This window comes from Salmo salar, chromosome ssa12 (assembly GCF_905237065.1).
Source record: "Salmo salar chromosome ssa12, Ssal_v3.1, whole genome shotgun sequence".
Lineage (NCBI taxonomy): Eukaryota > Metazoa > Chordata > Actinopteri > Salmoniformes > Salmonidae > Salmo > Salmo salar.
The window spans coordinates 66,817,371-66,845,170 of record NC_059453.1 but is presented as its reverse complement, the minus strand read 5'-3'; the positions used below and the strand labels follow the sequence as shown (position 1 = coordinate 66,845,170).

General features: G+C 42.7%; 1 protein-coding gene across 2 annotated transcripts; it reads left to right on the top strand.

Moving 5' to 3' along the window:
• c1ql4b (complement component 1, q subcomponent-like 4b) lies at nucleotides 1–27,536 on the top strand. 2 transcript variants are annotated; one of them, XM_014132740.2, is made up of 4 exons: nucleotides 13–561; nucleotides 1,185–1,516; nucleotides 2,235–2,972; nucleotides 24,434–27,536. In XM_014132740.2, the coding sequence occupies exons 3-4, from the start codon at nucleotides 2,427–2,429 to the stop codon at nucleotides 24,611–24,613; spliced, it is 726 nt and encodes a 241-aa protein (XP_013988215.1). In that variant the 5' UTR covers nucleotides 13–561; nucleotides 1,185–1,516; nucleotides 2,235–2,426; the 3' UTR covers nucleotides 24,614–27,536. The 2 variants fall into 2 exon arrangements, with proteins under 2 accessions (XP_013988218.1, XP_013988215.1); XM_014132743.2 differs by lacking the exon at nucleotides 24,434–27,536 and adding an exon at nucleotides 4,133–4,623 and having other exon boundaries at nucleotides 1–561; nucleotides 1,185–2,972.
• The last annotated feature ends 264 nt before the right edge of the window (nucleotides 27,537–27,800 follow it).

The window sequence follows — 27,800 nt, the reverse complement described above, 5'->3', positions numbered from 1 at the left end:
GACCGTGCAGAATCATTGTTCGAGGGGGCGGGGGAGAGGAGCGCGACACTGTCAGAAAGAGGAAATCTAACAAGTGAGAGAACTGTTGCATTTCGGTAAAGACGTTTACCAGTAGATTTCAAGATCAAAAGTCTACAAAATGTATCGTTAGAATATTTTGGACCATAGAAAGGACGTGAAAAGTTAATTAGTTAAGTCACTGTCTATTTGCCTCGGGTGTTGATGGCCGGGTGATCTGTTACGCACTGACTGAAAAAAAGAACACTCGGCGCACGACGGCTCATTGTAGTAGGCTAGCCTTTAATCAGAGTGATGAGTTTGTGGTTTACGACAACAATTTTGGTCAAATTAGAAAAAAACGGAAAGTGGACTTGCTGTTAGTTTTCGAGTTCGTAGGACTATTCTATAGCTTGGCATCTCACCAGGGCGAAAGTGAGGATGAGCTGTCCTCACAGATTTCTCGACCACGTTGAAAGTCTGACTGCACTTGGCTGAGAAAATCCCCATACCACGTCGTATCGCAGATTATCGACACTTCTATTGAGCAGCTAGGAGGAAAAGGTGAGCAACGATTTATGTATATATTTTTACAAACGTTTTACAGATTTGTTTTAAATTAGCCTCTCTATCTGTCATATATCTTTTAATTTTTAGGAACATAATAAATGTAAATGGTCACATGAAATATCGAAATGTGTTTGAATGCTTGAATAAAGTTATGTTATTGATAATTCATTGACCCTCCTATGTCCAAAGAATTTACTAATCCAGTTTATTATGCACCTTTTTGGTTTAAAATTATTATTAGGCCTGGCTATTATTATTTATTTGATTATTACTATTATTACTATTATTATTATTATTCCAAAAAACAAATAGTCTCACATTTATCCACACAGTAAATGTAACCATTTAGGAATATAGTTTTAAATCATGTTACTTTACACTTCTTGCATTTTTTTTTTTACATCAAATGTAGCTCAGTCCCAATAGGATAATTTAAACACTTTACTGCTTTGCAGTAATTGTGTTAGTGAGTTGATTTGTGATAATGGTTAGATATTATCTACCCTTCATTGTATCTGATCATAGAAAGCTATGTTATAACCATAGCCCATAGTGAAAAAATACTGTAATACTGTATAGTCAGGTCAATCTCAAAATATATTTCCTTCCCCCAATAGAATGCTCCTGGCACAAGATGTCTGATTCGGAAGCAAACAGTGGAACCTGAGATATTCTCTGCTACGACTCAGCGCGCCACAAAAAACAGAGGAACAAGTTTTCATGAGGAACAGAACATTTTCTCAACACTGTGTTTTGATAAATACTGACTTTAAAATATATATATATCTGAGAGGGGAATGTGTTAGTCTACCCATGAGGAAAACACACCCAGGATTAAGCAAATTAAAAATACATAGAGAAAGAGAAGGACAAGGAAAGAGGAAGGAAAAAAAGACCAGAGATTGAAGCATTTTTTTCATTCCCTTCCACTGATCCTTGGACCAGACAAGTGAGTGCCCTTCACTGAATGCCTTGGGTGAGATGGAGTCCAGTGGGAATACTGAAGCAGCAGACCCTACCTGACAGCTCTCCAACTGAGAAATATAAGACCATTTCACCAGGAGATTCTGCTGCCATTCTGTCTGAAAAATATTTATATTTTTAAAGAATCCTCTAGAACCATCTACAATCTACTATATTCTATCCCAGGGAAAACCCTTGTATTTATCCTTCCAAAGAACTGGATGTGTGACTTAGTCAGTTTCAACCCATGTCTGTAACACGGAGAAGGTGTCCACACTCAACTGGCTGGTTTCACCTCTAGTCCTCCAAAAGATAATAACATACTACTTATGATATCAGTGAGATCTTTACTGAAAATAGGGATGAGAAAAGTGAATAAATATTGCTTTGCGGACAAAAAGTCCAATCTTCAAAAATAGATGTGAAGAAAAAGGGGTTGAGAAATCCAAAGATAAACCTAGTCTTTTTTAAATGTTTTATTTATGGAATGGAAAAACATGTTTCTCCTCCTGACATTTGACTTCAACAACTCCTGATCTTTGTTGTTCCTTCAGTGTCCTATAGCATCTCATTCCTTTCTTTACATTGAAATCTCCTGTATTTCCAGTCTCTCCTCATAACCCTCTTACCCTTTCACTCTCCCTCATTTACCCCTTCTTTCCCTTTATTTGACCTAACTACCTCACCTCCTACTCCCGGTGTAGAACCTCTCTGCCTCCTCCCCTTTCCCCCTCAGCGCCTCTCTCTCACCATCTTTCCCCTTAGTCCCGGTTATCCCAGAGTTCATTCTGGCCGGCACCACCATTCCGGCCAAGGGGGAGGAGGACTTCCTTACGCTGGCCGCCACCCGGCTCAGCCGCAGGAAACGTGTCATCGGGGCAGGAGTGGGCGTGGCCATGGTGCTGGTGCTGCTGGTTGCCATCCCCTTATTGGTTCACACCACCAAAGGGGGCGCGTCTGGGGGTGGGAGCACCCATTATGAGATGCTCGGCAGCTGCAAGATGGTGTGCGACTCTTTCACCCCCCCACAGGGAAGCCACGAGCTGACTGCTGTCTCCCCCCAACCCCCAGACTTCACAGGGAGAAGGGGCAAATCTGGGTTTCGTGGGAGCCCTGGACCTCCTGGCCCCCCAGGCCCCAGAGGTCCCCCTGGAGAACCAGGCAAGCCAGGCCCCCCTGGGCCCGCCGGCCCTGGCCCAGGGGGCTACGTCCCCTCCTTCTATAGCCCCAAGATTGCCTTCTATGCAGGCCTCCGTAAACAGCATGAAGGGAGTGAAGTGTTGAGGTTTGACGACGTGGTGACAAATGTGGGGAACTACTATGAACCCAGCACTGGCAAGTTCACCTGCCCTCTACCTGGCATCTACTTCTTCACCTACCATGTCCTGATGAGGGGCGGAGACGGGACCAGCATGTGGGCCGACCTGAAGAAGAATGGACAGGTGAGTCAGAGAGGAGTGTATTGTTGTGTGTGCGTGTGTATTTGGGGGAATTGGCTGCTCGTGCCCGTGTCAGTTTCTCATTAAATGTCACTACAGTTTCCATTAAAAAATAAAGAATTCTAGACAGATGAGTACTCAATTGTTCTTACACTAAAACAGTTCAACAGTTCTATAATAGTATGAGAACCCCAGAGCTGCCTATGCCTTCTTGTATCACTTCTTCTTCCATTATTCTCTAATGTGTGTTTCTCCTTGTCATAGGCCTCTCTGAAAAATAGAAAGGGTTATAATGGGTATATTGTTACAGTTGTATGCATATGTGTCTTCAGTCTCAGTCGATAAAGCATGGTACTTGTAACGAATGCCAAGAGTCGTGGGTTCGATTCCCGCTGGGGCTACCCATATGTCAAATGTATTCGTGCATGACTGTCAGTCACTTTGGATAAAAGTGTCATTATTATTATATTATTAAAGGAAAGGTCTGATTATAGACAAGATTTAGAGATTTATCAGCTTGTTTTCCTAATTAAATATACAAATACCTTGAAAAAAAACTATTCTGGTAGGAAGTTTAACCAGAGGACCTGAATTTTACACAGGTACACTCAGAGAATATTACTGTTCAAACATGAAGTCACAAGTAAGAACAGTGGAACTCTTACATATCCCAATCAACTTCAAAGTCCCTGTAGCTCAGTTGGTAGAGCATGGTGTTTGCAACGCCAGGGTTGTGGGTTCGATTCCCACGGGGGGCCAGCACAAAAATAAAAAAAAATTATGTATGAAATTGTATGAAATGTATGCAAAATTGTATGAAATGTATGCATTCACTACTGTAAGTCGCTCTGGATAAGAGCGTCTGCTAAATGACTAAAATGTAAAAAATGTAAAATTTAAAGTATGCTAGGCCTAAGCGTTCTAAACCCTCAACACTAACTATTTCGCTATTGCTAGACCAAATGAGGTGGGCCGAGTATTCTATTATTGTTAAGATGTTTGAAGGATGACTTAGCAAAGCAATCAAGATTAAACGTAAAAATGGAAAAGAAGGAATGTTGAAGTAGAGATTATTATGAGAATAAAATAACTCATTCAGCATTTGAATAAGAACAAGTAAGCCCTCACTTAATAGAAGATAAACAAGTTTTACGCTTTGTCAGGTTCCACCTCCTGATTTGGGCAGCAGGAGAGAAAGAGAGAGAATGCAGTGACAGCTAAGCGATCAAGAGGATAACGATCATCCACATCTCTGTGGAGTGCCGCCAAAACGCAACAGCTGGCTACTGTCCTCTGAGGATCTCCGGCTTTAACATCAATAAATAAACAAGCAACAACAACAACAAAAACCCCAAAAAGGCTTGAAAGTTGCCCATCTGGAGATGCATGACAAGCTTGAGGGATTAAACCCTGACTCAATGAGGTTCGATTTTGACATGTGTGGTGTGGAACAGAAGAACGACACAGAGGGATTTACCAGAGAGGAATAGAATAAGACTCATTGTTACCAGCCAAGCCAAATCAGCCTGAGTGTTTGGATGAAACACTGGTGTTTGGTTTCTTTACACATAATTTACAGGCTGTATAGTCAGGCAGCGGTGTGTTACTGAGTCGACTGCAACCCTGATACAGTGGGGGAAAAAAGTATTTGATCCCCTGCTGATTTTGTAGGTTTGCCCACTTACAAAGAAATTATCAGTCTATAATTTTAATGGTAGGTTTATTTGAACAGTGAGAGACAGAATAACAACAAAAAAATCCAGAAAGACGCATGTCAAAAATTTTGAAATTGATTTGCATTTTAATGAGGGAAATAAGTATTTGACCCCTCTGCAAAACATGACTTTGTACTTGGTGGCAAAACCCTTGTTGGCAATCACAGAGGTCAGACGTATCTTGTAGTTGGCCACCAGGTTTGCACACATCTCAGGAGGGATTTTGTCCCACTCCTCTTTGCAGATCTTCTCCAAGTCATTAAGGTTTCGAGGCTGACGTTTGGCAACTCGAACCTTCAGCTCCCTCTTCAGATTTTCTATGGGATTAAGGTCTGGAGACTGGCTAGGCCACTCCAGGACCTTAATGTGCTTCTTCTTGAGCCACTCCTTTGTTGCCTTGGCCGTGTGTTTTGGGTCATTGTCATGCTGGAATACCCATCCACGACCCACTTTCAATGCCCTGGCTGAGGGAAGGAGGTTCTCACCCAAGATTTGACGGTACATGGCCCCGTCTATCGTCCCTTTGATGCGGTGAAGTTGTCCTGTCCCCTTAGCAGAAAAACACCCCCAAAACATAATGTTTCCACCTCAATGTTTGACGGTGGAGATGGTGTTCTTGGGGTCATAGGCAGCATTCCTCCTCCTCCAAACACGGCGAGTTGAGTTGATGCCAAAGAGCTCCATTTTGGTCTGATCTGACCACAACACTTTCACCAGTTGTCCTCTGAATCATTCAGATGTTCATTGGCAACTTCAGACGGGCATGTATATGTATTTTTGAGCAGGGGGACCTTGTGGGCACTGCAGGATTTCAGTCCTTCACGGCGTAATGTGTTACCAATTGTTTTCTTGGTGACTATGGTCCCAGCTGCCTTGAGATCATTGACTAAATCCTCCCGTGTAGGTCTGGGCTGATTCCTCACCGTTCTCATGATCATTGCAACTCCACGAGGTGAGATCTTGCATGGAGCCCCAGGCCGAGGGATATTGACAGTTCTTTTGTGTTTCTTCCATTTACGAATAATCACACCAAATGTTATCACCTTCTCACCAAGCTGCTTGGCGATGGTCTTGTAGCCCATTCCAGCCTTGTGTAGGTCTACAATCTTGTCCCTGACATCCTTGGAGAGCTCTTTGGTCTTGGCCATGGTGGAGAGTTTGGAATCTGATTGATTGATTGCTTCTGTGGACAGGTGTCTTTTATACAGGTAATCAGTTGTGGTTAGTAGCACTCACTTTAAGAGTGTGCTTCTAATCTCAACTCGTTACCTGTATAAAAGACACCTGGGAGCCAGAAATCTTTCTGATTGAGAGGGGGTCAAATACTTATTTCCCTCATTAAAATGCAAAACCATTTATAACATTTCTGACATGCGTTTTTCTGGATATTTTTGTTGTTATTCTGTCTCTCACTGTTCAAATAAACCTACCATTAAAATTATAGACTGATCATTTCTTTGTCAGTGGGCAAATGTACAAATTCAGTAGGGGATGAAATACTTTTTTCCCTCACTGTAGCTACTGCTTTTTCATGAAAGATTGGTAGGCATGGACAACTATCCGTCATAAAATCTTTGTAAAACTGTCTTCAGTGGAAATGCTAGAGTTGAAGATTTCTTACCCTTAGTCTCAAGATTTCTTACACCTTGTCAACTAGTACAAACAACCAGATCTAAGTGTAAGGGATCTAACCTGTCTTCATCAGACAGTTTTCACTGGGTTGAATGTATACAAGTTCTAGAGAATTTGGCAGTACGTCCAACCTGACTCACAACCGCAGACCACATATGACCACGCCAGCCCAGGACCTCCACATCCGGCTTCTTCACCTGCGGGATTGTCTGAGGGGGTGCTGAGGAGTATTTCTGTCTGTAATAAAGCCCTTTTGTGGGGAAAAACTCATTCTTATTGGCTGGGCCTGACTCCCCAGTGGGTTGGCCTGGCTCCCAAGTGGGTGGGTCTATGCCCTCCCAGGCCCACCCATGGCTGTGCCCCTGCCTAGTTATGTGAAATCCATAGATTAGGGCCTAATTTATTTAGTGTAATTGACTGATTTGACTGAACTCAGTATCTCAGTAAAATCTTTGAAATTGTTGCATGTTGCATTTATATTTGTGTTCAGTATAAATGTTACCTACCCAATTGGTGGTGGAATGGATGAGTTCAGGTCAGGCACATGCAGTATTTAAACATTTTATTAGTTACCATTAATTTCACAAGTTTTGAAAATAAAAATGTCTATAATATTTTCTCCTCGGATCCTGTACCACCTTGGCACTTCTCCCAGCTTCCCTAATACACCCGTAACACGGGGTATTTATTTGACCAGGTCTATTAAGAGGTAGATTCCGCACTGCCTCCCCAGTCATCAATTTGACAGTGGGTGTATAAAGTACACAGTAAAGAAGACAGGAAAATGCCAGGCATAATTGGCAGACCTGGTTTGTCGTGTGCCGTCACTGAAATTGTCATTCCTGTCCTGTCCCGCTGTTAAATCATTCATGGCCTTTAGATTAGAACCTCTCCCATCCACCTGTGCGTCCCTTCTCACACACACACCTCACACACACACACACACACAAGTGCCCCCCCTCCCTCTGGTCTCTTCTGGCTTGTCTATTGGCTTGCCCATTAATTATTTTTTCCATCAACTGAATTATTTAACCTAATTCAGTGCCCATCCCCCCTCCAGAGGCCCACTCCACTTCGTGGTCCCACTTTGCAGTGAATAGACAAGTGCTCTCGTTGGGGAGCTAACCGATGGGGTCAATTAGAAAACACAACCCTGGGAGAACATCGTATAGCCAAAGCTAGAGACCAACGGATGAACATCAAGTTACAGCAAGGAGTACCAATGTCAATGTCAATGTTTGGTAGTTGCAATGTGTCGGCATACTGTTTGGATTGTGTCAGAAATTGAAAATTGTGATGTGTCCATTGTGATGTTACATTTAAGTTGTTGTACCTGTCCTTCTGAGTTTCCTAGTCAAACTGTAGTTTTATGTAATAATTATGTAATAATAATAATGATAACTTTATTTGTATAGCGCTTTTCAATACAAGTAAAAGTGCTTCATATCATAAAATAATAAAATAAAAGTACTAACAAAGCAACAGACCAGAGGAAAGAGAATGAAAAAAGATAGCTAATTAAAATCATACATTAAAAGCATCTCTGGCAGACCATTCCAAAGTCTAGGGGCCCTAATGGAAAATGTCCGGTCTTTCGTTTTCAAACTAGACTTTGGAATGGTCAAAAGTGCCCTGCCAGAGGACCTCAGGCTGCGTCCTGGCTCATAGGGAGATACAATATCTGAGATATACGATGTGGCTAAACCAAGCCTTAAACATTTGAAATCTATTCTAACAGTGACTGGTAGCCAGTGTAGAGAAGCTGAAATAGGTGTGATATGGTAACATTTCCTGGTGCCTGTTAAAAGCTCAGCTGCAGACTTTTAAACTTCCTGTAGACGATGGAGTGATTTTTGACTGAGACGTATACAAAGAGTTGCAGTAATTTAGGCCTGAGGAAATAAAAGCATATATAACTTTCTCCAGATCAGTGACTAAAATAAAATACTCGACTTTAGCTTTATTTCTTGGATTTCTTTACATGCAGGTCGAGGTTTAGTCAGGGTCAAAGAAGGTTTCTGGCCGTAGACTTTATTTTGGTGGACAAATTACCAAGGTTATTTACAATCTAGGTTCTAGCAAGGTGGGGGCCAAATAAAACAACCTCTGATTTCTTATCATTGAGCTGGAGAAAATTGTCAGACATCCAACATTTGATGCCAGCAAGACACTTGTGAAGGTTAGCCATGCTAGCTTGGTCACTGGGTCTGGTTGGTAAACAAAGCTGTGTGTCATCAGCAGAGCAGTGAAACTGAATGTTATGATGTCACTAAGGGGAAGCAAGTACAGGGCAGAAAAATGATGTACGTGTGATTTACATTGACTATAACTCAAAGGGCAGATCTAGGTGTCAACGCCACCCCCGGCTGTGGCATTGACACAGAGATACAGTTTATCCACGGTAAATCAAAGGGAGGTGGGATTAAGACACAACTGGGGGTAGGTAACGGGAGGCAGGCTGCAGACAAGTGGGGAGACAGAGAGATCAAGGGAGGAGAGAAAGATGGATGGATAAACAAAGGAGAGCGGACATACGGGATGAGAGACACACTGCTACAGCGAGGCCAACATGAGAGCACTGGATCAGATCAACATAAAGAAGACAGATGAGGAGGGATAGAGTGAACAGAGGAGGAGAGATGGCGTGAAAGAGAAGGCCAGTGTAAAGACAGAAAGGTGGAAGAAATTCAAATGATTAAAGACCTTGACAGTCGTAAATCTCTGAATCTCTGATATTGCTAGATGGATGGTGAATCCTTCACGTGTGCTCCTTGACATATTTTCCAGTGTGTCCAGTGTGTCCAGTGTACCTATTAGACATCTATGGAAGGAAGTTATACTGTGTCTGATCACAGCTCACAACTGACAAGCCTGCATACCCTAGTGAGCTGTCAGATCTCCTCTCGCCATGTTTCTTGAGCCACCAACAGATTTTTGTTAAAGTAAGTGACCTTTCCCATGGATCTATAATTTACAACCAATATAGATTTTGCCCTTTGCGATGATGAGCTGGGAGTGGGATTAATATTTATAGCCGGTATGGAATGCATGGATTGGTCATTTTGGGAGTGTCTAGGCCTGGCCTGTGCCATGTTGGCCTCATATTTCTTCAATATAATAGTTTATGATGAGTCCAGTACAGTGTTTAAAGAGCTGCTGCTAAACCATTTAGACCCAACATGTCTGCTCAGTAGCATTGTGCCTCCTGTGACACCGTGTCCCCATTACAGGACTGTGGCATTTGGTTTGATTTGACCTATTGGAGAAAGAGACCCGGAGACAGACTGAGCACTAATTAAGCCCAACACAACATTGGAACCGCGGCCCCGCTTCCCGCTTCGCACGGCTCAGCCCTTTGCACACCTCACAGAGGACATTGGCTACTGGAGAGCTAGAGAGAGTGTTTTTCCATTCAGTTGAACTTTAGGCTATACATATCAGTGTAGTTATACCATTTTGATCCAAAAACACAGTCATGTTCACTTCAGAAGGGATCCGGTCCAACATCAACTTAATTAGCTCATTAATTAATGATGCTAGCAGCTAATTTGTGGACAACTGTGTGAAGCGCTAGATCTCATTTAGTGGGCCTGACGTATTCGCTGTCAGGATTAGCGGCTACTAATTACCATGGGTTTCAGTGGAGGTGTTAGTTTAGTACAGCCTTCCAGATACTGTCTGCTACACAGGACTTAATGACTACATTTGTTTTGACGTTCCCTTACTTGTCATCCAGAGTTTGTAGGACATACAGGTGGCTTTGAAACTGCAACAGCAAAGCTTTGGTATAAGTGTATATTCACAACACTTCCTTGGAAATGACATCGCTGCCTTTTATAGTAGCGAACATTTTCCAAGCGATGGTTCTTGTCATTCATTTGACTTGTGAAAAAAAAGCTGTGTTTTTGCATGCATTTTCGTACTTGTCCCCCTTGGGATTTGAACCCACGACCCTGGTGTTGCAAGCACCATGCTCTACCAACTGAGTCACACAGGAGGACATTTATAAGTCAGTACACCACAAATGCAGTTTTGCTCTGTGTTTCTCACTCACTCACTCACTCACTCACTCACTCACTCACACACTCACACACACACTCGTCTGCTCGCACGCACTCACACAGACGCTCACACGCACGCACACACACTATATGTCCATACATTTCTCTAATCATCACTGGCCTTTATACAGTGCAGACTAATAGGCCTTCCTTCTCTTCCTTTTCCGGTCTTTTGTCTTGTCTTTGTTTTCCTTCTCATTTTGCCTCACACTTCAATAGTTCATCCCAAAGGTTGTGTTTTCTCATTGAGGAGTGTTGAAATGTCAGGATGGGTTTGATAAAGACCATTTTCTGTGTACGGGAGGATATAGAGCATTTAGCCCTTAGAGATCATGAACGTGTATATGGCGTTGGAAGTATAACATTTGCCAGAATAGACAGTGAAGGCTAAAAGTATGGCATTAACCCATGACTCATGGTATTATATAATGAGGGAACTAAAGGTAGCCAATGAAGAATTTCTCCCCACCATGACAGCTTGATCCCTTTATGAAAATGGCAGCGGTGTGAGATGTTTTAGGATTGGCTGAACATGTGAAGTAAATGTTTAATCAGTCATGTGATGTTTGCAAGACCCAACCACACTTTTATTACTTTATTTATTTAATCAGGTAGGCCAGTTCAGAACAAGTTCTCATTTACAACTGCGACTTGGCCAAGATAAAGCAAAGCAGTGCGACACAAACAACAACACAGAGTTACACGCGGAATAAGCAAACATGCAGTCAATAATACAATAGAAAAATCTATATACAGATTGTGCACATGAGGTAGGATAAGGGAGGTAAGGCAATAAATAGGCCATAGTGGCGAAATAATTACAATATAGCAATTAAACACTGGAGTGATAGATGTGCAAAAGATGAGTGTGCAAGTAGAGATACTGGGGGTGCAAAGGAACAAAATAAATAACAGTATGGTGGATGAGGTAGTTGGATGGGCTATTTACAGATGGGCCTAGATAGCATTGTAATCAGATGATATGGAGGAGAAAACAGTGGTTAGCAAGGTCCAAGAAAATGTGTGTGTGTGTGTGTGTGTGTGTGTGTGTGTGTGTGTGTGTGTGTGTGTGTGTGTGCGCATGCCTATGTGTGTGCATGCATGCTTGTGTCTGCCTGCCTGTGTGCATACTTGTGCATCTACCTGCCAGCATACGTGTTTGCATTGGTAAATATCCCAAGGATCCCAATATTCATCATGTCCAAATTGTCAATAGGGGGTAGCAAATGACCTGTGACTGACTGTCACTTAACTTAATGTCATTGCTCAATCTATGTCTGTTTTATAGTTGATGCTCTGCAGGTAGAGTCGTCTGTAGCTGAAACCCCTTTATATCCAATTGAACAGTTTCCACCATTGGTACGTGCCAGCCAAGAGCCAATTAGTAACTTTCTAATCAACGTCTTCACCTTAGGTCCAGAGTGTCATGGCAATATATTAGCATTTAGCATGCCAATTAGGGGTCAGACCCACATGGCTGCTAAAGGGCTTCCACAACCACCACCCTAATGGTAACAGAGCACACCTTAACGCTGACCAGAGAGAGAGAGAGAGAGAGAGAGAGAGAGAGAGAGAGAGACAGAGACAGAGCGAGAGACAGACAGGCAGATAGACAGACAGACAGACAGAGCGCCATAGCATTGCATAAACTGGATATTTCCATCAGTTCTCCCCCTCCTCGACCCCTGCCTCTCTGCCCACAGTGGTCCCACAGGTGAGTTTAAGAGACCCCTCTCAATCTTCTCGCTCCGCTCTGAGAGGTCTGTACATCATGGTGAATGAATCCTGTCAGTTTTATTACCAGAGGAGCAGGGCCCACTGAAAAACACCAAAATAACAGAGACTACGCAGACCCCCACCTCCCCAGTCTCATTCTTGCCCCCCTGAAATAGGCTCGCTTGATCAGTTTGTTACCCAATGGGCTCCCTCCCTCCCCATACTCCAGCCCCCCTCCAGTTTGGCTCCCCTCACCCGTCTTGTGCTTGGACTGTTAAAGTGGCACGCAGCTGCTCCCTCCTGTGGTCTCATTCTAAATCTCTCTCACTTACCCTCGTTTTCACCATCCCTCTCCTCTCTTTTCTCTTTACCCCATTCCCTTTTCCCCTGTACTCTCCCGGCTCTCCTTCTCTGCCTTCTCCTATTCTCCACGGACTCTCTGTCTCCACCTCCCTCTCTCCTCTCTTTGTCTTTAGCTCCCTCCCTTTGTCCATCTCTCTCTATCTCTCTCCCTCTCCTATTTAATGGTGCCCCAATAATGAAAAGTGGAGGCAGTGTTATCCTCTCTGTCGTCCCGCGGGCCCTCGCTCTCCCCAGCAGCAGCTCAAGTCGGCACGGCATTTGGCCAACAGACAGAAATTCACTCCCTTGTCGATATCAATCTCCACTGCAGTTGACAATAATCCCGATTTGCCTTTCTCTCTTTCACACTCCCACTGCTCCCCCTCCTCCCCTCTTAGAGAAAACAAGGTTTCATTTTGATAGTTACTGGGTGAGAGCCCAAACTGAGATTCACTGCTCTGATTCTCTAATCAGACTGCTCCGCCTGTTCCCTTTGTGTAAATGCTGGTACGTTAACAGTTATGGTGGTAGTATTTACAATATGTTCTGTAATTGGTATGCTCTATTTATTCATACAAATGACTATTTTCTCGTTGCTGTTTGACCATGCACTTACTTTAGAGTTGAAGGTAACATCATAAATAAGACTCTACATACGTTGCATGATTCACTATTTCTTCTAAAATAAGTTGAAATTGAAAAACGTTTGTGTTCACACGAGTATTTGTTTGATTTAGAACTGCACAGGACCAAGAAATAAAATCTAAACTGAAATTTAGATTTTTTTACTTCAAAGAAATGGCCAGGACTAAATTATTCAAAATTCTAAATTGGTTGGAGGGAATAATTGTAATTTCATGTGTTGTGTATCTCACCTGTGGTAAGTTGCAGGTGCCTACAGGGTAAAAGTAGCCATTTTAACCCGTTTTGAAAGGAAAAAACAGAACATTCCGCTCCATTGCAGTGAAAAGTTGAAATATATTTGACTTCATCAGTACATGTATTCTCATTTTAATACATTAGTTTCACCAACATGATTTTTAAATGTTACACCATGACGCTTCATTGTTGGGCAGAATTGCTGTTAAGCCACTAGGTTATATTAGGAATTACAATGCAACTAGACATTAATCATAAACATTACACATGAAATGTCAGCGACTGAATATATTTTCTGCTGTCTGAGTCTTGGTGAAGTAATGTCCCCTATGGCTCTGTGCCAGAAGTCATAAATAACCAGGTCTCCTTATCGCTAGCAAATATAATTAACTGACTGCCATGTTTAAAGGGTCATTGCAGGGAGGAGGGATACACGCCAGCACTGTCACAGCCCTTGTTATGACCCTTTAAAGGGATACTTTGGTATGTTGGACTTGGGAGTCAGACGAACTCATATATACCATTTTGATGTCTCTGCATGCAGTTTGAAGGAGGTTGAAGGTAGCATATTGGTAGCTTTGGGATATTCAAATAGACAGAACGCTCATGGCATTTGACCTTGAATTCAAAACTGGGCAGTGTCATATGTTAAGTAAAAGCTGGCCAATTGCTCTGAAAGCTTGACATTGGGAAATTTTGGGCTGATACTGATAACCAATATTTTCTTGACCATGATGGCCGATAAGATGCTTTACTATTTCATATTTCTTATGAAAAAGATTCTCAGATACCATTTTTCTGTTGTTATGTTTTTGTTGTTGTCCATTATCGGCCGATACTGATATGGCGATATATCGTCTGATACTATTAATGATATCGCCTGATACTTGTGAACCAGGAATGACCAAGTGCTACCAAGAGAGAATGACAGATGAATAATTATAAGGATGTGGCAAGGCCCATACCAAACTAGAATACTAACCTTAACCCTAAACCACAACAACCCAGTGTAGATTAACATAAGCCGCCTAGCTATACATCTATGGAAAAAAGGTTCTCCTGGAAAGGTTCTCCTCCTTGCCCGCCCCTCAAAACACAACTCAGAGAATGTCAGGGGATTAATGCCACTCAACCATGTAGACAGATGTTGGGATTGACAGCAAGTCAGCCTCTCCGTTCTCCATTTTGTTTTACACAAAACCATATCACAGATCCTCCTCACGGGAGTCATTCATTTCTCTCAGAGAAGAGGAAGTCTATAGAAGATGGCAAAAGATCTTTAAAAGATGCAATTCCTTTATGTGTCTCCAGTCTACCTGAGATACATAAAAAAAACAATATAGACAACTAAAGGAAATACTACTAGTCCAGCAGCTTTTATAGACAACAGTGTGTGTAGCCAAGCATGGATTTTTATTCTGACCTCCCGCCACTGTTTCAGGAGACCATCTGACCGCAGTAGCCTATTCTGTGGCCCCATTTATTGTGATTGTATGGAGTTATTGAGGAGTGGGAGCCATTAAGGAGGGAGCTGCCATGGCTGTTCGACTACCAATTACCAAGGGGGGGGTGTTGGAGGGGGTCCCGGGAGACCTGGCACAGCAGCGCGCCGTTAATCAATCCAATTTAGACCGGACAGGGACACGCTTAGCCGCCGCTCCCGCCAACACTGCCATGGCAGGGGAAGAAACCGCAAGCGTGACCTGCATCTCATTCTGGGGAAAGGACAAAAAAAGATGGATAGATGGGTCCAGAATGAAGAGATAGTGAGGGGGTGCGGAAGGAGGGAGGATGATGGAGGGATGTGAGTTGGATTAAAAACAACAAAGGGAAGAAGAAAAAAAGGCCCATGCAACAAGCTGTAAATGGAAAGAGATATTCTGGCCTATAAGAATATGGGAAACTATAGTGAGTAACCTAATCAGTTAAATTGATGATATGTGCAAAAAAATCGTTATTGCCAACCAGGTTGTGGAGAAATGGTTAGTTTCATTTGATATGTCTAACCGATCATAGGGGACAGGGACTTGGTGACAGGTTAAGATGATGGAACATATCCTCAGCCATGCCTAGGCCCTGGGAGAGAGACAAGGATGGAGTGAGGGTATCAGATTTGCATTAATTAATATAGATGCGCTAGTGTATTAAATTTTCCCGCGATTAAATGGATCCCATGCTTGAGCAGTTGGCTATTTATCTGGTGATGTTACTTTTCATTATAAGCAGCTTTAGTAATTAGGGCTACAAACAGACAATGAATAAATGGCACAACTTAAGATGTAGTGCAACTCATTATAGGCCATTGGTGTACACAAAATGTGTATACCATGAGCACTGTCTTTTCCTATGTTTTACCATGTATAATGAATATAAATGGAATATACTTTTATAATTGTTTGAGGCATACATATAAATGTGTGACTGGTGAGAGTTTGTAAAATACTTGGTTACTAAATAGGAAAGCAAAGATCAGTTAAAACCATGTTCTAAACACGTTAAGCTGATTTCTATATTATGACTATGAGGAACATTGAGATTGATGCTCTGTTGAAGCATGTCTTCCCGGACCCCAACTAAACCATCTAGGAGGCGATCTCTATCATTCTTCCACTGCAACAGGTGCTGGACACCCCGATAAATCGATAGTGTGAGGTTGTGTTCTCAATGAAGGCTCTGGGTTAAAGGTCAATACACAGCTCTTCTATTTAGAGCAATACATTGGACAGGAAGGCCTCTGTACCGATGACATTATACAAAGACCCCAGAGTGAAGGAGGAAATAATATTACACGGCTCAGAGAGAGAAAAGAGAATGAGATGGGGAAACGGGAGGAGAGAGAGAGGGATGGAGAGATAAAAGATGGATAGAGGGAAGATTGGAGGAGGGAAGCTGAGAAAAAGAGAGAGGTAAAAATAAGAAATAGAGACAGTGGGAAAATACCCGTATTCCTTCTTTTGGGCCATTAGTAGTGAATATTAATGATTTACACTATGTGTGTTGGGGAGATTGTCTTGGAGGGATAGTTGTAAATGAACACATAGGGATGAGCCATAATCGGCCCATATTCCCCCGTGTCCTTCTCATCCCAGTAATGAACATTTAGATGACCATGATAACCAAGGCTCAACCTCAGGCCATGATTATATTACAGACATGAGGCTAATGTACCACAGAGAGGAGAGTTAGAGTGGCTGCTCAGTGGAAGAGATGGGTCCGGGCCAGTGGGCAAGGTTGTCTGTGGTGGGGTGGTGTATGAGGAAGCAGGGACAGCAGGAAGGGTTACAAGGGGGCGTGGGAGTGCAAGAGTCTACATGTTTACATTTTAGTCATTTAGCAGACACTCTTATCCAGAGTGAATTACAGTTAGCGCATTCATCGCGCTAGGTGAGACAACCACATATCACAGTCGTAGTAAGTACATTTTTCCTCAATAAGGAAATTATCAGCAAAGTCAGTGATAGTAGGTGAAGATAAGTGCAAGGAAATGGGTGTGGGATGGGATAAGACTGAGATGTCTTATTTAAGATACTCTTTGAAGATATAGGGTTTCAGGTGGTTTTGGAAGAGGGGCAGGTACTCAGCTGTCCTAGCATCACAGGGAAGCTGGTTCCACCCATAGAATAAGGAATTAGAATACGAGAATGGACATGAACCTTCTTATAATGGGATAAAGGTCAGCCATTTTGATAGGTGAGTTGGTCAAACATGGTTTGCCAGTACTGTAATAATGAATTTGAAGTTTTTTATCTGCACTGTGTATTTGTTAGCTAACTAGCCAGACAGTTTAAGAGGATATTTCAAATGAACCGCCAATATGCCAGCATTCCAATTAAACAATGCAGTGAATCCACAGCCAGACACTGACTGAATTCAGTTGATGATAGGACTTAGACAAGTTGGAAATGCAACAAGTTTTCCAAGAACATTTTCCAAGAACAACAATTTATACATTCTGTTTATATATATTTTAGAGGCTATTTACACAGAAACTTGGTATGAAACCAATATAAACTGTATTTATAATTATGTGACAATATTTTAAGTTGACAATAATTCTATTACACAATCTCTGATATATCGCGTGCCTTACTTTTATTTTATTGCATAAGTAAAATGCCCCATTCTGGAACATTGAAGGTCCATCCCACATAACAAATACCACAGTACCTCTGCACACTGACTCTGTACCGGTACCCCCTGTATATAGCCTCGCTATTGTTATTTTACTGCTGCTCTTTCACTATTTCTTACTTTTATTTCTTACTTTTTGTTGCTATTTTCTAGTGGTGTAACGGACCTTAGTTGATCCGTGAGGATCACCCCCCATTGTTCGGCACGCATGTGAACCGTAGATCATTTGCAAAGTTTAACCATCATAGTGTGAAATACAGTTTTACTGTCACTGTTACTTTTTAAAGTAATAATTCCCTAAATATCGATGCAGAGTTGCAGTGAAAAGATAAAGACAAGACAGATGCGTGCTGTGTTTTACTCTGAAGCCTGAAGGTTGATTTGATTATTTTTTTAAAGCAGTTGTGTGTACTGTTCACGTGAACGGGGCATGTTGAATCCCAACGAATCAGTCGCGGATGCTCGCGTTGCAAAAAGCAAAGAAGAAAAAAGAGCAGTGACAGCCATGGCTAGCGTAGGAGCTGAAGGACTGGAAAAGCCTCCCGCTTCATTTAAGTCTCATGTATGGGAGCATGTTGGCTTCCCTGTCAAATATGATGATGGAAGAACGGTGGTGGACAACACCATTACGGTGTGTAGGCATTGTGCCACAAGAAAGCCGTATGATCATGGAAATACATGGAGCATAGCCACATATTCATAGCGTCATCACCCTGGTGAGTGACAGGAGCAAACTCAGCCAAGAGACAACAACTTCTCACCGTGACATTTAAGCCCTTTGCTGCAGAATCAGACCGGACTGAAGCCATCACCAAATCTATTGGGATGTTTATCACTGCAGACATGAGGTCATACTCTGTTGTGGAAAACAAAGGGTTTAAAAATATGGTGAAAGTACTTGAGCCACTCTACGAAATCCCCTCGCGCACCCACGTCAGTATGAAGATCATGCCAGATCTTTATGAACAGGAAAATATCAAAATTGTCGCCGAATTATCCAAGGCATCCTCTGTTTCCCTCACCACATATGGGTGGACCTCCAGGGCAACGGAAACCTACGTGACTGTGACTGCTCACTACACCACAGAGGAGTGGACCTCCAGGACAACGGAAAGCTACGTGACTGTGACTGCTCACTACACCACAGAGGAGTGGACCTCCAGGACAACGGAAAGCTACGTGACTGTGACTGCTCACTACACCACAGAGGAGTGGACCTCCAGGGTAACAGAAAGCTACGTGACTGTGACTGCTCACTACACCACAGAGGAGTGGACCTCCAGAACAACGGAAAGCTACGTGACTGTGACTGCTCACTACACCACAGAGGAGTGGACCTCCAGGACAACGGAAAGCTACGTGACTGTGACTGTTCACTACACCACAGAGGAGTGGACCTCCAGGACAACGGAAAGCTACGTGACTGTGACTGCTCACTACACCACAGAGGAGTGGACCTCCAGGGCAACGGAAAGCTACGTGACTGTGACTGTTCACTACACCACAGAGGAGTGGACCTCCAGGGTAACGGAAAGCTACGTGACTGTGACTGCTCACTACACCACAGAGGAGTGGGAGATGTGAAGTCCAGTGCTACAGACATGCCCCCTCTATGAGAGTCACACAGGCACAAATCTGGCGCAGGTACTGCTCGGAGCAGTAGCAGAGTGGAAGCTAGAGAGGCCCAATAGCAATATCCCAATCACCACAGATAATGCCAGGTAAATGCAGTGTTAGAAGCTAGACTGGGGCCACAGATAGCTTGCTTTGCACATGTGATCAATTTAGCATCCCAAAGGGGAATCTCAGTGAACCAGATGGGCCGTCTCCTTGGGAGGATTAGGAAGGTGGTTTCCGTTTTCCACCGAAGCACAACAGCCGCCCATGTGCTTAAGACCAAGCAATAAATGCTACAGCTACCGACCCACAAGCTCATACACCATGTCACAACAAGATGGAACTCCACTTCTGACACGTTGGAGCGCTATCTTGAGCAGCAGGCAGCTGTATACTCTGCACTGACAGACATGACCCTGAAAGAAAATAAAGACATCGTCACCTTGTCTGATGATGACGTGAAAGTGGCAGAGGAGGTCCTCCAGGTGCTCAAACCCCTCAAAATGGTTACAACCCTATTGAGCACTGAAACGTCACCGTCTGTGTCCATGATCCTACCTCTGAAAACAAGGATTCTACAATCCATGGCTCCAAGTGAGGAAGACAGCACCATCACTAGAGATGTCAAGGCTGCCATTAGAGAGGACCTGAACCCCAGATACCCCCCTAATGTACAGGACTACCTTGATAGATCTACTGCACTGGATCCAAGGTTCAAGTCCCTGTTTGTTCAAGTCCCTGTCTGTTCAAGTCCCTGTCTGTTCAAGTCCCTGTCTGTTCAAGTCCCTGTCTGTTCAAGTCCCTGTCTGTTCAAGTCCCTGTCTGTTCAAGTCCCTGTCTCACCTAGACCCTGCCCTACACCGGAGGACATACAGTGATCTCACCACTGACATTGAGGCCACTGAAGAGGTAAACAAATAAATAATGCTATTGCTATTATAATCATCATTTTTGAAAATAAATAATTTGTTTGTTTCATAGATCAAGTCATTTTTTCTGCAGGGTCAAGCCACAGAGCCGACCGGAGCAGACTCAGAGGCATCTCCTCCACTAAATAATTTGGCCATGAAGGAGCTTTTCGGGGGAGACCTTTGCGAGCAAGGACACAGGCAAGACGTTTGCCAACACCATCAAAGAGGAGGTGGCATCCTACAAGGCAGCAAGCGGCATTCCAGTGGATGGTGATCCACTGGCATGGTGGAAAAGCAATGAGTGTAAATACCCTCACATTGCCATGATGGCAAGATGCTACCTGGCTGTGCCTGGCACTTCACTTCCTAGTGGGAGGGTGTTCTCCACGGCAGGGGACATAGTGACTGTAAAGAGGTCTTCCCTCTCCCCAGACAATGTAGACATCATCTTTTTGAAAAAGAATGTGAAGTTACAAGCTCAGGTCTGCTTTGCTTTCTTTCTTTTTTTACTTTGTATTGATGATGAAGACACAAGCTATTTTTACATTCACTATTGTTCAAAGGAAGAAGGTATCATGCCTCATATTGCACTTTAATTTAACAATTGAGTATTGAATATTTTATTTGAATATTTTATTTAAACATTGAAAAGTTCCTTGCTTTAAGTGTTCTTTAAGCAATAAATGGAAAGCAAAGTTTAATTTATCTCCCTTCTTTTTTTTTTGCTGATCCGAAAAATTATCGAATCCGTGACTCAAAACCGTTTTGTGATCCGTTGCACCACTAGTATTTTCTTAAAACTGCATTGTTGGTTAAGGGCTTGTAAGTAAGCATTTCACTGTAAGGTCTACATCTGCTGTATTCGGTGTGACAAATAAAATGTGATTTGATTTGATTTGAGTTTACTATAGAATACTACAGTACTTACTATATAATTATGTAGTAAACTGTAGTATACTGTAGAATACTGTACTACACACTGTAGTAAACCTCAATCATGTGTAGTACTTTGTATATAATTTTGTAGTATACTATACGAAACACTACAGTATTGGCAACACAAAAAAACACTGTAGTAAATACTACAGAAATGTCCACAAAAACACTACAGTCCACAAAAAACCCCAAACATTTCAACTATAGTAAATACTATAGTATTTAATTTGCATATACACTGTGCGTTTCCCTCCCGCATATCCCAATTTGTGCCACCCGTAAGTGAGAAACCTAAACCCAAGTATAGACAATATATTTTGTTCCCTACAGGTTCTAGAAAATAGTAGAAGCTCTGAACTCTCTGTCCTACCTACCTACAGGTTATGGAAAATGTGATATTTTAGTATTTCTCCAGTAGGTTTCCTCAAGGAGAAAGCCCCCCACTTCATTGTCAAAGATAATAATACGCAAACACTTTAGTAAATACTACAGTAGTGTCCCCAAAAAAACACTACAATAAATACTACAGTATACTACAGTTTGCACAAACTCGACCGTAAATTCTACAGTATACCATACTACAGTCCGCAAAAACACTTCAGAAAATACTTGTCTGCAAAAACACTACAGTAATTACTATAGTATGTACTACTCTTTTTTTTACTACAGTATTTATAATATAGTAAACTGTAAATACTACAGTAAAGTATGCAAAAACACTACAGTATTCCTACCATAGTATACACAATAGTATTTTTTCATGTGGGATGACATAGCCCCTCTAGTTATTTAATAGGATCTCTATGGTTCCACCATTGGGGTGCCAGGACAGAGAAGAGCTTTGACTGGACTGAGCAGGAGCTGACCTCCTGTAGGGATGGGACAGCCAAGAGACCAGAAATAGCACAACAGGGTGCTTGGGTTGGGATGTAGGGTTTAAGCATAGCCTGAAGGTGGGGATGGGCAGTTCCCCTTGCTGCTCAGTAAGTGGCAAGCACCATGGTCTGGTAGTCGTTGCGAGCTTGGGAAGGTTGAACACCAGACGGGCTGCTACATTCTGGATAAGTTGCAGGGGTTTGATGGCACAAGTGGGGAGCCCAGACAACAGAGAGTTGCAATAGTCCAGACGGGAGATGACAAATGTCTGGATTAGGACCTGCGCCGTTTCAGGTGTGAGGAATGTACTCAAAGGATATTGTAGAGCATAAACCTGCAGGAGTGAGTCACTGCTTTGAAATTTGCAGAGAATGACATGGTGTTGTCCACGGTCATGCCAAGGTTCTTTGTACTCTGGGAGGGTGACACCGTGGAGTTGTCGACCGTGATGGAGAGGTCTTGGAGCGGGCAGGACTTCCCCGAGAGGAAGAGCAGCTCTGTCTTGTCGAGGTTGAGCTTGGAGTGGTGGGCTGACATTCAAGCTAAGATATCTGCCAGACACACAGAGATGCATGTCGCCACCTGTGTGTCAGGAGGGAGAATGAGAAAATAGTTGAGTGTCATCTACATAGCAATGATAGGAAAGACCATCAGAGGATATGCCGGACCTGAGTGACTTGGTGCATAGAGAAAAGAAGAAAGGGCCTAGAACCGAGCCCTGGGGGACACCAGCAGAGCATCCTGCCAGGTAGGATGCCATCCAGGAGTGTGGAGAGCCTGAGACGCCCAGCCCTGACAGGGTGGAGAAGAGGATCTGATTGTTCACAGTGTCAAAGGCAGTGGATAGATATAGGAGGATGAGAAGAGAGGAGAGCGAGTCAGCTTTGGCAGAGCGGAGAGCCTTCGTGACACAGAAGAGAGCAGTCTCAGTTGAGTGACCCGTCTTGAAGCCTGACTGGTTAGGGTCAAGAAGATCATTCTGAGAGAGATAACGAGAGAGTTGGTCAGAGACAACATGCTCAAGTGTTTGGAGAAAAAAAGAAATAAGGGATACCGGTCTGTAGGAGGAGAGTGACTCTGGCCATCTTGAAGTCAGAGGGGACGGAACCAGTGGTCAGGGATGAGTTGATGAGGGAAGTGAGGAATAGAAAGTCTCCATAGATAGTCTAGAGAAGGGAAGAGAGGATGGGTTTGAGTGGGCAGGTTGTTGGGTGACTGGACATCAATAGTCACAGGATTTCAACTGGAGAAAGAGTGGAGAAAGAGGTCAAGGCATAGTGTAGTTCTGTATGAGGAGGACCAGTGGACTCAGTAGGCTGAGTGGATGAGGAGCGAATGTCGGAGCGAATGTCAGAGAGGGTGTGGGGAGGGGGGGGAGGATTAAGGAAGGAGGAGCAGGTGGAAAAGAGTTTCCCAGGGTTGGAAGCAGAGCCTTGAAATTTAGAGTGATAGAAAGTGGCTTTAGCAGTGGATACAGAAGAAGAGAAGGTAGAGAGGAGGAAGTGGAAGGATGATAGGTCCGCGGTGTTTAGTTTTCCTCCATTTTTGTCCAGCAGCCGCAGCCTTGTTCTGTGGGCATGCAGTGAGTCACTCAGCCACAGAGCAGGACAGGAGGGTCGAGCCGGCCGGCAGAAAAGGGAACAGTTAGAGTCAAAGGAGGGAGAGTAGGCTCGACGAGGCAAAGTTAGGAGAAAGGAGGGAGAAGGATTTAGCAGGAAGAGATGATAGGATAGAAAAGGAGAGAATAGTGGGAGAGAGAGAGAGAATATTGTGATGGCACATGACCATCTGGGTAGGAGCTGAGCGGGTAAGGTTGGAGGAGAGAAGGAGAGAAAAAGAAACAAAGTAGTGATCAGAGATCTGAAGGGGGGGTTGCAGTGAGATCAATAGGCGAACAGCCCCTACTAAAGATGAGATAAAGCGTATTGCCTGCCTTGCGAGTGGGAGGGGACTGAGAAAGTGTGATGTCAAAAGAGGCAAGGAGGGGCAAGAAAGAGGTGGAAAGAAATTAGATGAAGTCAGGCGTCGGGAGGTTGAAGTTGCCCAGTACGATGAGTGGTGAGCCATCATTGGAAAATTGGCTTATCAAAGTGTCAAGCTCATTGAAGAACTCTCCAAGGGCACCTTGTGGGCGATAGATGACAACAATGTTAAGCTTGAGTGGACAAGTGACAGTGACAGCATGGAATTCAAGTGAGGAGATGGACAGGTGGGAGAGGGGGAAAATATAAAATCTCCATTTAGGAAAAATGAGTAGCCCTGTGCCAACACCACGATGACCAGATGCTCTAGGACTATGAGAGAACACATAGTCAGCTGAGGAGAGAGCAGCTGGAGAAGCAGTGTTCTCTGGGGTAATCCATTTAGGGACTGAAGGGCGACATAGGCTGAGATATTACATTATATAGTACTGTACATGTATAAACACATCACACCCAAATTAATTAGGTCTTGTCTCTGGATTAAATACATGCAATTAGATGATGTGCTTTCCATGTCTGTATTATTTATCCACTTGTCTACTTAGTCACTTTCTCCAACCTAACACCCCACCCACCCCCCCTTCTCTTTCTCTTTCTCTCTCTTTGTCCCTCTCTGTCTCTCCGTCTCTCTCTCGCTCTTTCTCTCTTTGTCCCTCTCTCTCTCAGGTGAGGGCCAGTGCCATAGCCCAGGATGCTGATCTGAACTATGACTACGCCTCCAACAGTGTCATCCTGCACCTGGACGTGGGGGACGAAGTGTGTGTGCAGCTCGATGGGGGCAAAGTCCACGGAGGAAACACCAACAAATACAGCACCTTCTCTGGCTTCCTCATCTACCCTGACTGATGGCATTCATGCGTTACACACACACAAACATACAACCACACAAACAATCTCCCAGGCAAACATATACAGCACCTTCTTCGGGATTCTCATCCAACCTGATTCTCTAAACCTCTCTCTCTCTCTATTGCTAAAACACACACATTATTTAAAGAAACAGATGCAGTGGGAAAAGGAAAATGTATATTTGCTCTGTGTTTTTTATGTCTTTAAAAGTTTGGATAGTGGCCGAACCATAACATTCCAAACCAAATGCAGTTACAAGGCATCTAATGTGCAAGTGTGTATATAGAAATGTTAATTTAATATACACATCCACATGTCCATTCGTTTGTCGTGCTGCAGCACCCTCACTTCCCACGGCTATGGGTCCGGTCCGCCTGCAGGTCTAAAAAAAGTATATATTTTACATTTCATTTTTTTTTTATTAGTATTACTGTGTTGTGTAATTCTCATGATATCCCTGAATCACAGATATTTAAATTAAACTAGCATGTAAGTATGTGGTGATAAACAAGAATTATGTCAAGACAAAAAAAGATATAATCTTGATATTGTGTATATTCTTAAAGTTACATACACTCCCCTCCATATGTATGTGGACAGTGAAGGATTTTTTTTTTAATCCAGCATTTTAGATTTGAGATAGAATGTTTCATGTAAGGCAACAGTGCAGAATGTCACCTTTTATTTTAGGGTTATTTTCATACATATCCGTTTTACCTTTTAGAAATCAAAGCGCTTTATGTATCAAAGCACTTTATGTATCCATTTGAATAAGTCATAAGTATTTGTACAAATTCACATATTGTGTATTAAAGTAGTCAAACGCTATAAGTATTTGGTCCCATAATCCTTGCACACAATGACTACATCAAGCTTGTGATTCTAAAAACTTGTATGCATTTGCGAGTTTTTTTGTGTGTGTTTTGGAGAAAACAAATTGCCCAATAGGGACTAGATACAAAGAGATAGCCTATGCATGAAAATACCCTCAAATAAAAGGTGACATTCTGTACTGTTGCCTCATATGAAACATGTGTTCTCAAATCCAAAATGCTGGAGAATAGAGCCAAATAAAAAAATGCAGCTTCACTGTCCAAATACATACGTATGGAGTGGAGTGTATATATTCACTTCTGATGCACACACATCTGTGTATGTGATCAGGTATGTGGAAGCATACATTACTCATGCACACACACACAGAAATGCACACACACACACACACACAGAAATGCACACAAACACAGACAGAAATGCACACACACACACACACAGTGATTAATCGACTTCCCCTATCTAGTGTTGCATTGACAGGAGCTGACCATTTCGACCACCAGTGTGGAATTGAGTAAAATCGTCTCAGAATGCAGACTGTAAATCGAACACTTCGAGCTTGGCTGCGGGGCCTCCCGCCTCCCTTCTTCGCTCCGAGATGGATTTCCAATACGGCTGAAGACACAAAACGAGAAAAGTCATGAATATATTGATCGGAGCTGATAATACACGCAACATCACGAACATCATCCAGTATGGTGTGTGTGTGTGTAAAGATAAGTATCATGTTGTTGTTAGTTTTACCCACATGGCCCCTGGCTACAGCTATGGGGGTGTTCCTAACACACAGGATATCAACGATGAGGCTTATGGCAGACAGATACAGTATTTTTCCAGACCTTATGGCGGATGATAGAGCATCATCATGTTCCACTAATGATCCTGTGTATAAACCCTCAACTGTTGGCAGGACTACTATAGGATTACTATTCCTATATTCACTTTACATTCAATTGATAACATAGCAATTTAAAATGGGTGTCAAAGGCATACACAGAGATGGAGCTTTAGATCATACTGGTTATTTGTATATAGATGAGTCTTCTTTTCTTCAAAGGTAAAGCAGACGGTTTGTTTACAGTGTGGATATGGACATTGAGGATTCATCTTGTACTCTGTACAGAACTAGTTTCAAATTTTCAAATATATGCTACCGTAGAGTGTCTTCAATGGAAATGTGCATCTTTGTGTGTTTTATTGAATGTACCATACATTACTAATTGTAAATGCAATCCAAATATGCAGGTTCAGGTTGATGCTGTCGGTCAAAGATGTTATGCAAACACTTGACACAGTGGCAACGAGAATCTATAATGTTTCACTTGTGTTATCGATCAGAATGGATTTCATGGCGGTTTTAGTGTGGCGACATAGTTATCTTGTCATACCATAACAAAATACAACTAACTATCTTTACATCAATGTAAATGCCCTGCCTAGACAATACCATGAAAAACAGATCCTCATGACACGCATCTGTAGTTAGAGCATCATACATGTACCTAATGTAAGTAGTTGTACATGTTACAGGACTTCAGAGGAGGGCTCTATTGTAACAAGTAGTTGTATTAGGAAAACCCCTGAATAAACCACTGCTGCAGCAGGGATGATACTGCTACACCATGTGTGTGCATTAATGTTACAACCCAGTAAACCGGTGTGTGTGTCGAGTCTCAGGTCCAACTACAGGACAGAGCTTTGGGCTTGATCTAGAGACAGAACACTGGTTATTATCAAACTGCATCAGTCAGATGAAAACATTATTCCTGTATTATACCTTAACGGACAGTATTGCAACAACCATCTACCATCTCATTTACACCAACGTAATGTACAGATTAGTTTGTGTGTGAGTGTACATGACCTTCCTCTGTGTCATGCTGCATTCTGCTGTGTTCCCTGGCACTAAACAATGTTAAGTAACTTACTGTTGAAAAAGAAACCTGATCTTTGTTTTTGAACAGTATGAATTGATTGTTGTCACTGTACCTTGCAAGCTGAGCTGTGTGTGTATATCTTATGTATAATACTAAAAACTCAGCCCTAAGACTATATCTAAGACCTACAATAAACCAATGTGAAGATGCCTCTGAGTCACTCGCTGACTTACACTAATGCTGTCATTATTTACAATCCAAAAACATTGTCAATTTGTTACTGCAGTAATTTATTTTCCTTTGTTTATGTGGTGAGTTGAGAACCAATGAATGTTACAGACTTAAGGACGAATACTGCATTTATGGATGTACATTGCATTCAGTGTACTACAACTTAAACTCTCAGATGCCACTGAAATAGCTACTGTTATCTCACATTTCACTATTATTTTAGTAAAATAGCATGAGCTGAT

Excerpts from the sequence above, each read along its gene's own strand:
- c1ql4b (XM_014132740.2), top strand. The coding sequence starts at position 2,427 with ATGGTGCTGGTGCTGCTGGTTGCCATCCCCTTATTGGTTCACACCACC. Across the intron at positions 2,973-24,433 it reads ACCTGAAGAAGAATGGACAG|GTGAGGGCCAGTGCCATAGC; the intron begins GTGAGTCAGAGA and ends TCTCTCTCTCAG.